The sequence below is a fragment of the Cariama cristata genome, unplaced genomic scaffold, assembly GCF_000690535.1.
Source record: "Cariama cristata isolate BGI_N322 unplaced genomic scaffold, ASM69053v1 scaffold14535, whole genome shotgun sequence".
Lineage (NCBI taxonomy): Eukaryota > Metazoa > Chordata > Aves > Cariamiformes > Cariamidae > Cariama > Cariama cristata.
In genome coordinates, this window is record NW_009618261.1 from 1 (window position 1) to 13,575 (window position 13,575).

At 48.6% G+C, this 13,575-nt stretch overlaps 1 protein-coding gene across 1 annotated transcript; it reads left to right on the forward strand.

The window, feature by feature from the left end:
- Positions 1-688: 688 nt before the first annotated feature.
- LAMP5 (lysosomal-associated membrane protein family, member 5) lies at positions 689-7,933 on the forward strand (the record flags this gene model as incomplete). Its single annotated transcript, XM_009700790.1, has 3 exons — positions 689-872; positions 1,086-1,274; positions 7,755-7,933. Coding segments are annotated over 3 exons (552 nt in total), but the record flags the coding sequence as incomplete, so codon positions are not given.
- Positions 7,934-13,575: the final 5,642 nt, after the last annotated feature.

Sequence of the window (13,575 nt, forward strand, 5' to 3'; positions counted from 1 at the left end):
AGATTAGTTCTGTCCTCAGTTCTGATGATGGTTGAATAGGTGGGGAAGCAGCGGTTTCCCAAGATAACGATGAGATCGACATCAATATCCATACCCCTACGTGCCTCCGCACCCAGCAGCCTCCTCTCTTTCTCACTGGGTTTCCTTTCTTTTGGCTTTCGTTTTGTTTTTATTTCTCAGAAGTGAGTTGTCTTGTATTGAAAATTGAAATATTGTCATTTGCAAGTTGTTCTTCCTTAAGATTTTCAAACTCCACTGAATGGTCTGTTGTGAGTTTGTGACATAAGACACACTGGACGTGGAGCTGTTTTTCCCACTGGTGTTTCTACTGTTTGTGTCCCCGAACCACGGTGGTGGCCGTGCCTCATCAGCCGCTGCACGTGCGAGGCGCTGATTGCCTTTCTGTGCTCTGGAGGGGAACAAAGGGCTGCAGAAGAGCAGGCGGTGGAAGGCATCCCTCATTCCACCTTGCTGAGCCGCGTTCGGCCTTCATTCATAAAACAAGCTTGATGCGATGGAAAAATATTTTCTCAAAATCTATACTTGGGTGAAATGGTCACACTGAATTTTCAGGAAAGGTGTCATGGCCTGTTTTGTTTTGTAGTGAGGTCCCCCAATTGCATTGCTCCTTCCAACCTGAATTCAGAGCCCAAGTGCAGCCGCAGGAATCGCTGTTTCCTGAACGTAGGGAGTACGAGCACAGTCCGAGGCTGAAACCTGCACCTCCATCGACAGAAACCATTCCTCCGACTTTGTAGACTTCGAGCCGTGCGACACGAGCATAGCTGGCAGCGGCAGAGCCAGCTCTCCCCTTCGTGCCGACAGGACGGCGCGCTGCAGCCGTCTTTGCTGCTTGCGGGCAGGCAACCCCAGTGCGGGAGCTGCCCTGGTTATGTGGGGGTGTCATGCCAAAAGCGTGGTCCCACCCCAGGAGAAAACGCTGCTTTAAGAGCAGTGGAGTGTGCGGCTGCCGCATTGCACACCGCCTGCGTAGCCTTGTGTTCAGTTCGTTAGCTTTGTTAATAAAGTCACGTCGGTCCCCCAGAGACGGGACCTGACCTCTCCTGTTTCTGCCCCTTGGCCAGCCGGGAAGCACACGGCCAGCTCGCACCAGCTCTCTGCCCTGGTCACCCCGGCTGGGAAGTCCTACGAGTGCCAGGCACAGCAGACCATCTCCCTCATCTCCAGCGACCACCAGAAGTCTGTGCAGCTCTTGCTGTCGGAAGTGCGCATCCAGCCCTTTGACATCGCCGCTGATTTTGTCTTCAGTGAAGGTAAGGGGCAGGGCGAGGGCATGTTCTGCGTCCCCGAGGTGCTGACGCTGCTGTGGCCTTTGGGGGTGTCGCGATGTACTGAAGGAATTTAGATCCCACCTTTATCGGAGCACCTTCCCCTCCCTCCAGTGGGTTGTCAGGGCTCCCTGCAGTCCCTCCAACCCATTCCCTGCCTCCGTGGTCCCCCAAAAGCCTTTCTGGATTGAGCCCGGCTGCTATTTGGTCAAAACACGGGCTATCGTTGCATGTCTATTGGCTTCTGTAAGGGCACATCTCGCTAGGTTGCCAACGAGCCCCAGAGCTGCCTGGTCCCTGGGGAGCCCTGCAAGGCTTGGGTGTCTCCTCTGCAGCACGCAGGGTGCTTCGGTGCAGCTCATGGGGATTTTTCGGGCCGCTGGGCACCGAGGAAAGCTTGGGGCTGCGGTGGCAGGTGATACCTGCGATGCACATTGCTGGCTTCGGTTTGATTAATGCTCATTGCAAGGGGGAAGGAAGCGTAACAGGGACTTCAGCGAAGCCAGACACATGGGACGCCTCTTCTTATGTTCGACGTTAATTGTGCATAACAGAAAACGTGAGTTCACACGTGCTGTTCGTATCAAAGGGTTGTACTGAAGTCAGCAGCAGTGCTGCTGTGGGGCACAATTCCTGCAGGTTTGGCCGCCCTTTATCTTGGGGAGCCCATGGTGCTCCCCCTCGCCGGCTTCCCCCTGCCTCTTCCATCAGGTTGAATGGGGGAACCTAAAGATGCTCACCTGAATTAGGGCTTTGAGACCAGTCCCCTTTTTGTAGTGCCATCTTAGCAAGTTAGTTAACTCCATTATGGGAACAAGGCACAAATACAATTTGTAATAGCCAAATGTTTTAGTAACGAGTTAGAGAATGGTGGTGTTATTTTCAAGCCTAGCATTAAAAACATGGCGCTTTATTGTTTTGCGTGTGGGAAATATTTTGGAGCACAGTAAAAACCACTGCGCCGAGTACAGAGCTGAGCATTTACGCTCATGACTCACGTTCTCTAACTGATGTAGTAAATACATGCTATTATGTGTACTGGCTCCGGCAGCGCTCTGCGTGGCTGAATTACTCACGGCAAGGCCAGAGTAGTATGGAGTAGGTTTTGTCTGTGGGCACAAAATTTTTTTTTTTTCTATCGAAGTGGTACCACATTTTGCACAGGTGGTTACAGGGAGAAAAAGGTAGCGTTTAATACTTTCCCATCATTTTTTTGTTGGCACATCTTCATCCTCTCCCTGCTGCGGATCCGGGCTTCCTGCAGTCAGGGCTGGGCCGGGCAGACCTTGGGGGCTGAGAAAAGCGCGGTTAAACCTCGCAAGGCTGGGCTCAGTTTTAGCGGCTGTGTCTCTGTGACACCAAACTTGTCAAGTCTGAGAGCTTGCAGGTAAAACAACCCAACGCGGCGTTCATTGCCAAAGAGAACTACCTGCCTTTTTTATTACAGGCTCTTTCATATCAGGCAGTGATTTTTTTTTTTCCTTTGTTGTGTGGGTTTTTTTTTTGGTTTTGTTTGTTTTTTGTTTTTTCCTCCGGGACACAGAGAGACCCTGGTTGGTTTTAGCAATCTTTAAGCGTGTGTGGGCAATTCCTCCTCCTGAGGAAAGCGTGGTTTCTCTCTTTGTCAAGCTTTCTGGGTTTTTTGTTGTCGTTGCTGTCTTTATTCAATGCCACTTGTTTTTGTTGAATTCCCCTGGAAGTTAAATAGCAAGGAGCACCTGGAGAGAATGGTCAGAAATGCCGGAGAGGCCGTTTATCCGTGAAGCTTCACCCGGGGCTCGGCCGCTTCCACCACCGTCCCGTCCCCGCCGACCCTGCAGACCGGCGTGCCCTCGGCACACGCGTGGCACGACGTGATCCTTTGTGGGGTCTGAGGATCGCTGCCAATCTTAAATTACAGTAATTAGCCTTCTCTTTTTCGGTTCATTAATTTCCCATTAGGTAAAATGCCTATTAATTATGAACGAGCTCCAGAACATTTTGAAATGTTTGGGAATAGAGGAGGAGAGCTGCTGGAGCCCGAGGGTGGCCGAGGCGCAGGAGGGTCCGGGCGCTTTTACCTCCAGGAAAGGGTGGGAAAGGTTTTGTCAGCGGTCCTGACGAAAAAGGGACAGATGGAAAAGCTCGTAGGGAGTGATTGGATTGCTTTTATGGTCTCCAGTGCTTAAACTCCTGTGCTAGAGTATCTTTGTTCTTTTTTTTTTAAGACACTGCTTCCGACTCTCACAAATACATACATATACATATATATGAAAATATACGTAAATATATATATCCACCTTCTTCAATACAGAAGCAGCAGAACATTTTTTCATCTGGAGCTTGGGAAGTTTCATTTTTTTTTAACAGGAAAAATATGTGTACTTTTTCAGCTTAAAAGATCAGTAGAAAGAGAGCTGGATCAAGGGGGTGCGAGGAGAACATTTAAATTGGCGAAAGAACCCCACGGAAATTGTCAGCTCTTTTGATTTTAATCAAACTAACGCAAAATAGGAATACAAAGGGATGCAAAGGCTGAAATTAGGGACCAGGATCCTGGGAGGTCTCATCTCCCTCCGAGCCACCCCAAACGAGGGCCACATTTTCTCAGGGATCCTTGGCACCGAGTAGCTCCTTTTCACAGGATATGCGGCCGCATTTTAAAAAGCACCCAGTCAATTTTTTATTTTTTTTTTTAACCTAATCACTTATAAACACCCATCTCAAAATGTCAAAAATCCATCCTGTCATGCCAGACACAACCGGGATGTTTTTCCATCCCTTTGAACAGCCCCTGCACCGATCCTCAGGCTTGTGGTCATGACTGCGGGAAATTGTGTTTGGTTTTTTGGTTTGATTTTTTTTTTTTTCCCCCCTGTGCTGCTATCTGTTCTGCAGGGAGGATGCTGAAACAAGAAAATGGGCCTGTTGGGTGGTTTCGTAGCCTAGTACTGAAATTGGACGAGCACTCACCATAGAAACCGTGGCGGTACGTGAGCCTGGGTGCTGCGGGGTGTTGAAGCGCAGCACAAAAGAGAGATGAGGAACCTACCCAAAGGTCTCCTTTGTGTCCGCCTGCAGCCTTTGTTTGACGGGGCGGGGACCAGGGCTGCGGGGTGGCACCTCTCTGGCAAAGGGGGTGACCCCCCCCCTGGTTCGGGATGCAGCAAAACTCCCGACATCACCTGAACTTCTCACATAGCCGAAATTTGCTAGGGACCTTTTTGCTTTCCTGGGCTGAGGATGGAGCCCAGCGACTTGGGAAAGACCGAGATCCCTGTGACCTGAAACAAAGTACTCAGGAAAATTTGATGGAAAGGGCTGTTTTCCTGCAGAAGGCATTGGTTTAAAACACACGGCAGTTCCCAATGCAATGGTGTTTCGTTTGTTGTGCATCGCCCAGCCCACCTGCCCGCCCTCTGCTCGAGTGTCTGAATTTGTGTCTGCCGTGGACTTTATGCAAGCCCTTCTCCCCTCCCGCTCCCCCTTTGCGCTTTCCTTTGCCGACGGACCAGGACTGATACCCGTTACCTGCCTCCCCGCGGCGTTGTGGGCCTCGGCGCCTATGCAATGCTTGAACTCTTGGGGTGAAAAATGCTGTATAAATGTTAAAGTATATTGTTAAAAATGTGAAAACATTTTTATTTGTTGTAAAATGATGTGTTTTAACATTATATTGATGTTAAAATACAAAATTCATCTTCCTAGCGGTCAGCATCTGGAGGGGCTTAGTTCTGGTGCAGATGTGTTTGTGCTTAGCACTTGCCTGTGCCTTGGTGCTGCGTCCCCCACGGCCCCATTCCCATTCCCCTGACACTCTCCAAAAAGCCCAGACTTTGGCGATCGGCTCCAAAAGGAGAAAATGGACGTGTCTGGTGAGGAGAAGGTGTCGGTAGGGCAGGAGGTGGCTGCTCTGCAAGGCTGCCTTCGCTGCCGGGCCAGGGCGCTTTCTGCCCGGGGAGGTGCCGCGGGGTCCAGCAGCCCGGTCTGTGGGTGTGCGGCTGCAGACCGCGAGCTGTGCTTTGAGTTTGGGTTTTTTTTTTTTCCTGTTGGCTTTTTTTTTTTTTAAACCTTATTAAAGAGCGTCAGGATGAAGAACTATCTTCCTTGGCTGCTCGCAAGAATTGACACCTTTTTGAGTTGTGACTCGGACACTTAAATACAGCCGTGGCTTTTTGTGGACACCAGAGCTTTGGCCGTGTCCTCTGGCAGATCTCATGCTCTGCAGCCGGTTTGCTTTGGCAAAAGCTGGGAATTCAAATATTGCAAGCAGGTGGTTTAGAGTTGGGTTAGTCCTCTGCATCGCAGCACCGGTGCTTTGAGCTTTGTCTTCTTCGCTGGCTGCAGACCCCTCTACCCCGTCCACCCCATTCTCCTGCAAACCCAGCATCGTTCCTGTTTAAGGAAAGGCGCACAGGCAAACCTGCCGTGTCTGAGCACAGGTGAGTGTCCTCTCTTGGGTTTACAGCAGGCTTATTTCAATTTTCTGTAGGGTTTAAGCTAAAACCACTTTCAAAGCAAAAATTAGTGCCCCTGCTAATTGGCACGCCAGCACACCCTGGCTGTTCCCACCGCGTGGTGAGGGCACGGCGACTCCTCCAGCACGGATCCTTCCCGTGGGAGAGGTGCTGCTTTGTACCGGGACGTGGCCAGTGGGGTCAGGGTTGCTCCGACCCACGGCACTGCCCCGTGCGTGGCTTTTCCCGCGGTCGGGTCCAGGGATGCCAGCGTGCCGCTGTGTCTCTGCCTTGGTGCCGCGAGACTGGTCGGGCCTTAGCATCCTAAACCAGGAAGAATTTCACAAAGCTCTAGAAACCCAATTTTGGGAGATAAATAATAGTTGGGATTTTTTTCCCCCCCTTTCTCATTAATACAAACAAACAAAACCCCTGCATTGCAGCAATTGCTGAATCGCCTGTAACACAGTCCTGGTGATTAATCACTCCTCTGGTGAAACAGTGAGCAACTGGAACTGAAAAGGACGGGGGTTTTTGTTAGACTACGCTTCACTTTGGCTTTTTTGTTTCATTTCATTTACAACTTGAAACGTTTCCTGATGGCATCGCTGCGAGCCTGGTGCTGGGAGGAAGGCTCCGCTCCCGAAGGCAATGGAGCTCCCGGAGGTGCCGGCACCGCTGGAGATAACGTCCCTGCTGTCACCTCCTGCCGGGGCCTGGGGGGTCTCTGGGTTTTTTCCTGCTCTTTGCCACATGCCGTTAGATTTGCAGAGCGTTTGCTGTTTGTGGTTATCGCAGATCTCTGCGTCTTGCAATCAGCTGCCTGGGGAACCCATCTGGACAGTCGTTAGCGATGGGAGGAATTAGTGGTGCCCTTTGTATCTGCTCGTCCAACATGCAGCCTTTTTTTTTTTACTTTTTTTTTTTAAGTAATTGCTATTTTCATTGTTTTCAGCACAATTCTAGTGCTGTGAAGAAGATGATCCGAGGGGCAGAGCACTGTCCCTCCTGTACCCCATAACCTTCCCCGCCCCCCTGCCAAGAATTGGCATTTTTCTTCTTTTTGGTCTGGCAGCCCCATCTCGGCGCCATCGGCTCGGCCTGTCCATCAGCACCGATAAGTAACAGTCCCGTGGGGAAAAAAGTAAATGGTGATCCTGTCGTCCAGGCCTGCGGTATATTCTGGAAGCGTAAGGGAGCTGAACCGGGAGTAGCAGCGTTACGTGTTTCCTAACCTTGCTGGTCATTGCAAGCTAAATAGAAAAGTGTTTTCCCATTGGAGCTGTGGTTATTGTGATTTTCTAGTGGTTTATTAGATGAGGACTTGTACGGCAGAGAGAAAAGCACCAGGGAGGCACATGTTGCTTCTGCTCATCCTTTGCCGTATTTGACAGAAAACGCGGGCTCCGGGGTCGGTGTCTGACCGCAGACACAGCCGTGCTCTGCCGGTGCTGGAAGAGTCCCCGTGGGGAGCTCTCGGAGAGGGGGCAGAGATGCGGTTAGGTCTCTTTCAACGTGCAGGTAGGGGGGAAAAGTCTTTTAACGATGAGCAGGGTAAGTCTGATGCAGGGTTAAAGACTTACTGATGTTAAGGACTTGTGATACAATATTTATATCCTCTATAACTGAATAAACAAAGCAGGTCTTCAGCCACGGTCAGGAAACTTGTGCTTTCCCTGTCCTGCTCCCACCAAGGCCATTGCTGTGCTGCCGTGGCGGAGAGGCCTGAAGAGGAGCTCACGGGCATGAAAGTGTGGTTTTTTTTCCACCTCGTCCGCTGGTTTGATGGATATTCCCTGTCCCTCCAAACCCTGCGTGGTGACTGTGATTTCACTTTCCTCCAAAGCAACTGGTCTCCTCCCGGGGACTCGGATGACGTTGCTGTCCCTCCGTGCTGCCGGGGCTGTTTGTGCTGCGCAGGGACCCCCGGCGCAGAGCCGTGACGCCGGGGGGTCGCTTCGCTGCTGCAGCAGCAGTTCAATTTGCCACGTCTCATTCATTTCTCTCTTCACTTTTTCTTTCCCTGCAGAACACAAGTGCCCGGTGGACCAGAGGGAGCAGTTAGAAGAAACCCTGCCTCTAATTTTGGGCCTGATACTGGGGCTGGTTATCGTGATAACCCTCTGCGTTTACCATATCCACCACAAGCTGACGGCCAACCAAGTGCAAATCCCTCGGGACAGATCTCAGTACAAACACATGGGATAGGGGACAGGATCGAGCAGCCCAAATACTGATCAGGTAGAAAAAGCAAAAGCACTTTTTTCTACGGGTGAGGAAAGGTGATGGGGGGGGGCAAGAGACGGTATTCACAACACCTAATTGTGCGCATTTCACGGGGACACACGAGCTAAGGTTAGGCTTTAACGTAGTCAGTGCCGAGATGCAGCGGTCTCCGTAAGAAGGCTTAGAGCATCTCATTGTAGGAGTCTGGCTGGCAGTAGGTGGTATGAATACCTTCTTAAGCAGCTGGGCTGATCATCTGGAAACAGAAATGCTTCACATGTCACAGTCTAACACTGAGGGCAAAATTAGCTTTTTTCTTTTCTTTTTTTTTTCTTTTTCCCCTCTCAAGACCCTTACCGCCCCAACGTGCCGCTCTTGGCAGCGTTCAGCCCTCTCCGTTCCTGCCCATGCAGGGAGCAGGGCTGGGGGACGGAGCCACTGCACAGACTTCATTAGTGTCCTCTAATGAGGGGACTCAAACCACAGGCCTGAAGTTTGCATTCATGTTAAGGAAAGGATGAAGGCAATACAGGTGTGTTTTGGAAAAAAAAAATTAATAATAAAAAATTGCCACGACCTCAAACTGGTAGAAACTGGAGTAACTCCAGTGGAGCAGATCGCAGCCAGCTGAGGAGCTGACCCCACGCTTGAGGCTGAGTGAAGAAAGTTTGTTTTTGCTTCTTGAGCCACATCTGAACTAGAGTTAAAAAGAAAAAATAAATAAAAAAAAGAGAGTACTGATACACAAATTATAAAGTGCCATGCTACTGCAAATCAACAGAGAAATGCTTCTGGCTGGGCATCCTGCACGTATTGTGATTGTTGTTGAGATGTTACATTGCTACCTGCAACTGATATTTTCGCAATGAAACAAAAAAGAAAAAAAAAGAAGAAACCTGAAATGTTAAGGTTACTATGCAGATTATTCAGGTATAATCTAATGTAACAGGAAAAAAAATATAAGGGAACCCTTGAAATCTATCCTTAAATGTAGACGATTTTTAAAATTAATTAAAACATGTACATATATAATACTTGATTTGCCTTCTTATTTTGAAATGATGTGATGCTTTTTACGAACTCCGTGATATCTAATGGAATCGGTGCAAAAACACCCAAATGGATGTTAAACGTAGGATTTCTTCTAGCAGTATTTTTGGTGCAAATGGTTTGGTGAAGACATGGTGGTGGCTCAGTATTCTGTGATCTGTTGGTTATTTCTAATATTCTTCTAATCTCTCGGCTGTTTGTTTCTCAGATGTTTTGTGGGCGGTGGCACGTTTCACTCCGGTCCCGTTCAGTTCCCACTGAAGCCTCTGACTTCCCTGGGCTCCGGTGTCACCGCAGCAGGAGTTAGTCCAGACCTCGTGTTAGTTTAGGGTATGGAAAATACCTTCTTGTTCTTGTACTGGTTTGATCCAAACAGGGACTCATACAGACTGTCCTCTTTCGGCTTAAAACAGGGGAATAAGCAAAGGAAAACAGTAATTTCAACGTTGAGAAGTGCAGGGGGAGAAACTTAAGTGCTTTCTAATGCTGCAGCCTCCTCCAAAATTAATGGGGCTTTTTTTTGATGAAGGTGAATGCAGCAAGAGCCTTCCTTTAGTCCTGTCTTATTCCTGGTCTCATTTCTATGTTATGCCCAGCTTTTAGTTTTCTCATTTGGATGTACGAAGCAAAATTACGGTGCTAATGATGCTTGTGGCTTTACCCTTTCCTTTTAAAACTCCAGTGAAAGTGTTCTGGGTGGGCTTTAGGCTGACCAAGTGCCACTGCCTACAATGAGCTGATTATTGTTTTTTAAAAAAAAAACCAAACAAGAAAAAGGTTCTTTTAGAGGCAGCCAGAAAAAGCCATAGGTAGCAGGAGGGTGAATAAAAGGATTAAAGGTTCATTCTTAATAGAGAGAGGCCACAGTTATCAGCTTTGTTCTGCCTTGCTCTTGTCTGCCCTCCAGCCAGAAAGGCTCTCCCAGCCAGCAGCTCCCATCAGCCTGGAACATCTGCTCCTGTATTTGACATCCAAAAAAATAATAATTAAAAAAAAACTTAAAAAAGGAAGCAAACAGCTGAACTGCAGATGCCAAAGGAGCCCCTCCGTTGTCATTTGTCTTCCGAATAGCGCGTTTTGGCAAGGCGGCTGCAGGAAGGAGCCGTTGGGATGGCACGGGTGTGCGGTGAGCAGCGGTGGGGCGGGACACGGTGGCGGGATGGGGATGGGAATTGCACCGGACTGGAGACATCCCCCATCGGTAAGGGGCCGGTCCCCACCCGGCCGGTTTCCTCCCACGGAGCTGCAAGTCTCTGCTGTCAGTAGGGGCCACTTCTGCTGGGTCAGCCGAGCGTAACGAGAGGGAAGAGTTGGGACGTTGTCTGTGAAAAATGGGGGAAGAGAAGGACTTTGTGCCTGGAAACAAGGAAGAGGATCCTGGTTTTCCCCTGTGCCATCTGTTTCTCTAGGGGACCCCATTAGGGCTTTTTTTTCCTCCCTCTTCACATTCCTCAGCACATGTCTCTTTTTTTTTTTTTTCCTTTTCTCCTCTCCCCCCTTGCAAAACTGGAGTGAGTTGCATATCCACTTGGATATCAAAACTGTACGTGGGTGACATAAAAAAGAGATTCTTCCCTTTCACTTGCCTTAAGTAGAAACTTTGCAGAGGTAAGGAAATGCACATCGCACCATTTTTATCAGTGTTTTTGGTGTCTGATGGCCCTCCCAAATTTTTAACCCAATGAAGGGATGACCGCACCAGTAGCGGACTTTCACGTCCCGGCTGCTTTCCATGGCCCCTGGGTGCATCCAGCCTTGTACTGCGGCCAGGGCATAGCCGGCGGCAGAGGCAGAGCAGATGCAAAGTGTTCCGAAAATACAACCAAGCAAAGTCTTTGTGCTCCTTCCTCTTGGCCTCCTGCTTTGGCCTCCTGTGATGGCTCCTCACACAAGCCATCGGTGGCAATCCCACGTGCACTATAGCTTCTTGTATCCCGCAGAAATCGTACTTAATTTGCAGAGTGGGTTTGGAGGCAGGAAGGATCATCCATAGCTGGCGAGGGGTTGACAGATACTTCTCGACGCTGGAGCAGGAGGTGGGAAACCCACTGCTCTGCACCCCTGCAGTGTTTGACGGGCTACGTTTAACCGTTCTTAGCCTCCCTCGGAAGCTACAGTTCAGGGTTTACATGGAGCCGTTTGAAGGCAATGAAACCTGGGGCTTGGCTTCGTGTCGCTCTTAGGAGAGGCAGAGGCTGCTGGATGGAGCTGCTGGCTGAACGTTATGTGCGGGCCGGTTTTTGGAGCAGTTGGGTGTGTGTTGTGTCTTGTTTGAGTAAAGCTGCTGGTGGGTTTAAGCCCCTTGTAGGTCATGTTGTTGCTTCCCTATTTGCAGAAAGTGAGCGAGACCCTCCTGGTGTAACAGGGAGATGCTCTCTCACACCTACGTGTATTTGAGGTGGGAAAAATGCTACTTTATCGTTGACTTTGCAAACTAATTTTAATTCAACCTGCAGTGACCCTGTAAGGGCAGTCACAGCAGAGCCGCCCAAGGAGAACATTGTCTTCATCGCTCATAGGAAACGGTCTTTGACTGATCCTGCTGCTTGAGCGTTGGCCAATGCGTTGAAGTGGTGGCATCGGCCATCTGACGAGAGGACAACCCCAAAAGCTGATGCAGCTCTTGCGCCCCTCTGCCCGTAGACCTTCAGAGCTTTTGCTGCTTTTCATGTCAGATGATGGAGGTTTCGCTTAGGTAGCACTCAGCATCACCTTCAGGTTGAAAGTGTCTGTAAGCTATCGGGAACAGAGTGGCATGAATACAGTAAAACTCATTTATTGGTTTTCTGAGTTAAGACAGAAAATAATTTCTCATTGGACTGAAATGTTTTTCCTCTCTTTTTTGGGGAAGAAAGGAAATAGAAGCAATTTGCATTGTGCCCCAGACTGATCTAGCTTGTTTAAAGAAAAATTTATTTTAAGATGTTGAAAGAAACCCCTTTGAATCTTTTAATTCTTTCCATCCTTTGGCTAACAATTGTTTACTGAATTTGATGTGAATTTTCAATCAATTTAAGCTTTCCAAGCCTATTTTTGAAAAGTTATTTATGAAAGAGGTTAAAAAAACCTGTGCAACTTCCCTCCTGCCCATCGAACTACAGCAGCATCTTGAGGATGACAACACTTTTATTGTGATTTGATTTTATATTTAACTTGCATTCATCGATGGCTTATTATGAGCTAGCTGCAAACTTGAGCACGTTGCTTTATAGATGTTTATGAACACACTAGTAGCAAGGGGATAAATATAACAAACTTACCACCCTACTGAGCTCTATAAGGACCTGTAATAATTAAGCATTTACTAAAGCAGCTGTTGATGACTTACAAAGTACTTATGATTAGAACTTTAATTATAAATTATTGATGTATTGCTGAGGAGGGGAGTTACGTAGCCAGTAAATGCCTCGGCCTCCGCTACTAAAATTATGAGTATTTGCGAATACTTGTAGAACTGGCGACCTCAGAAAAAGCCATCGTCCCTTAGTGACAGGCGGGAGTAACTGCATTGGAGTAACTGGCCGTACGCAGAGCTCAGCCGCAGCCGGTGCAGCAGATGAAGATGTCTTCTGAGTGAATGGATGCTCCCAACAACCTGGCATCTAAAAAGCTAAAAGTAAAGAGTGTATTTTTTTTGCCGAGACACCCAACAAGGTTAAGACTGCGCAGCCCACGTGGCGATAGTGGAGGAAACGGCTTCTGCAGCGTGGACACGGCAGGCGGCAGGGTAAGGGCTGGAGAGCCATCGGGTTGTAGGGGATGAGACCTGGGAAGGTCCTACAGAGGTGACCCAAGGAACAAATTTGCAGAGAGGGGGATGAACACGGCTCAGTCAACTGGGTAGCCCAAGGTAACAGGCCATCGTTATTCCCTGTGTTTTTGCCTGGCTCTGGCTTTATTTCAAGTGCTGTGGGTGAAACAGCCAAAGTTAAGCTTTTCCTTTGTTTTTGAGCGATGGCTAATGCATTTTGAAACATTTACTGATGTCAGCAACCAAAAGTAATCTAGAACCTCATTTATAACACTTGAAGATGGTTAAGAGAGCAAATAATACTGTAGATTGATTAGCTGAGTGATGCTACTGGGAGCCTGGGAGGAGTGGTTTTAGTAGGCATGAGAGCCAAATGGTTATGAGCCAAAAATTAAGGATGTATAATGCCAAAAAAAAAAAAAAAAAAGAAAAAAAGGATTATTTAGGGGGCAGGGAAAGGAAGGCAGAAATGTTTCAACAGGTATGGTCTTTGTGGAGTACTTCAGATGCAAAGCTGTACGGGTGTGCTAACCACTCCTCAACGTTTTCTGTGCTGTATGACTGACCGCAACAGGGTGTCTGGGGGTTACTTTCAAGTGCCGGCATTGCTGACTCGTCTTGAGCCAAGAAAGTTGTTTTTCTGTGTGTAGTTTTCTAACGTAAGTGTGTTTGCACGTGGGTGGGTGTGTGGTTGGGGGGGGCCTCTCAGAACAGCTAAGTCACGGTACCTTGGGTTGAAATAGATATTTCTCTTAATATTTCTCCAACTACATCGTTTGCTGCAGCCGGACAAACCCCACTGGAGCTTCCTGCTGCGGGGGAG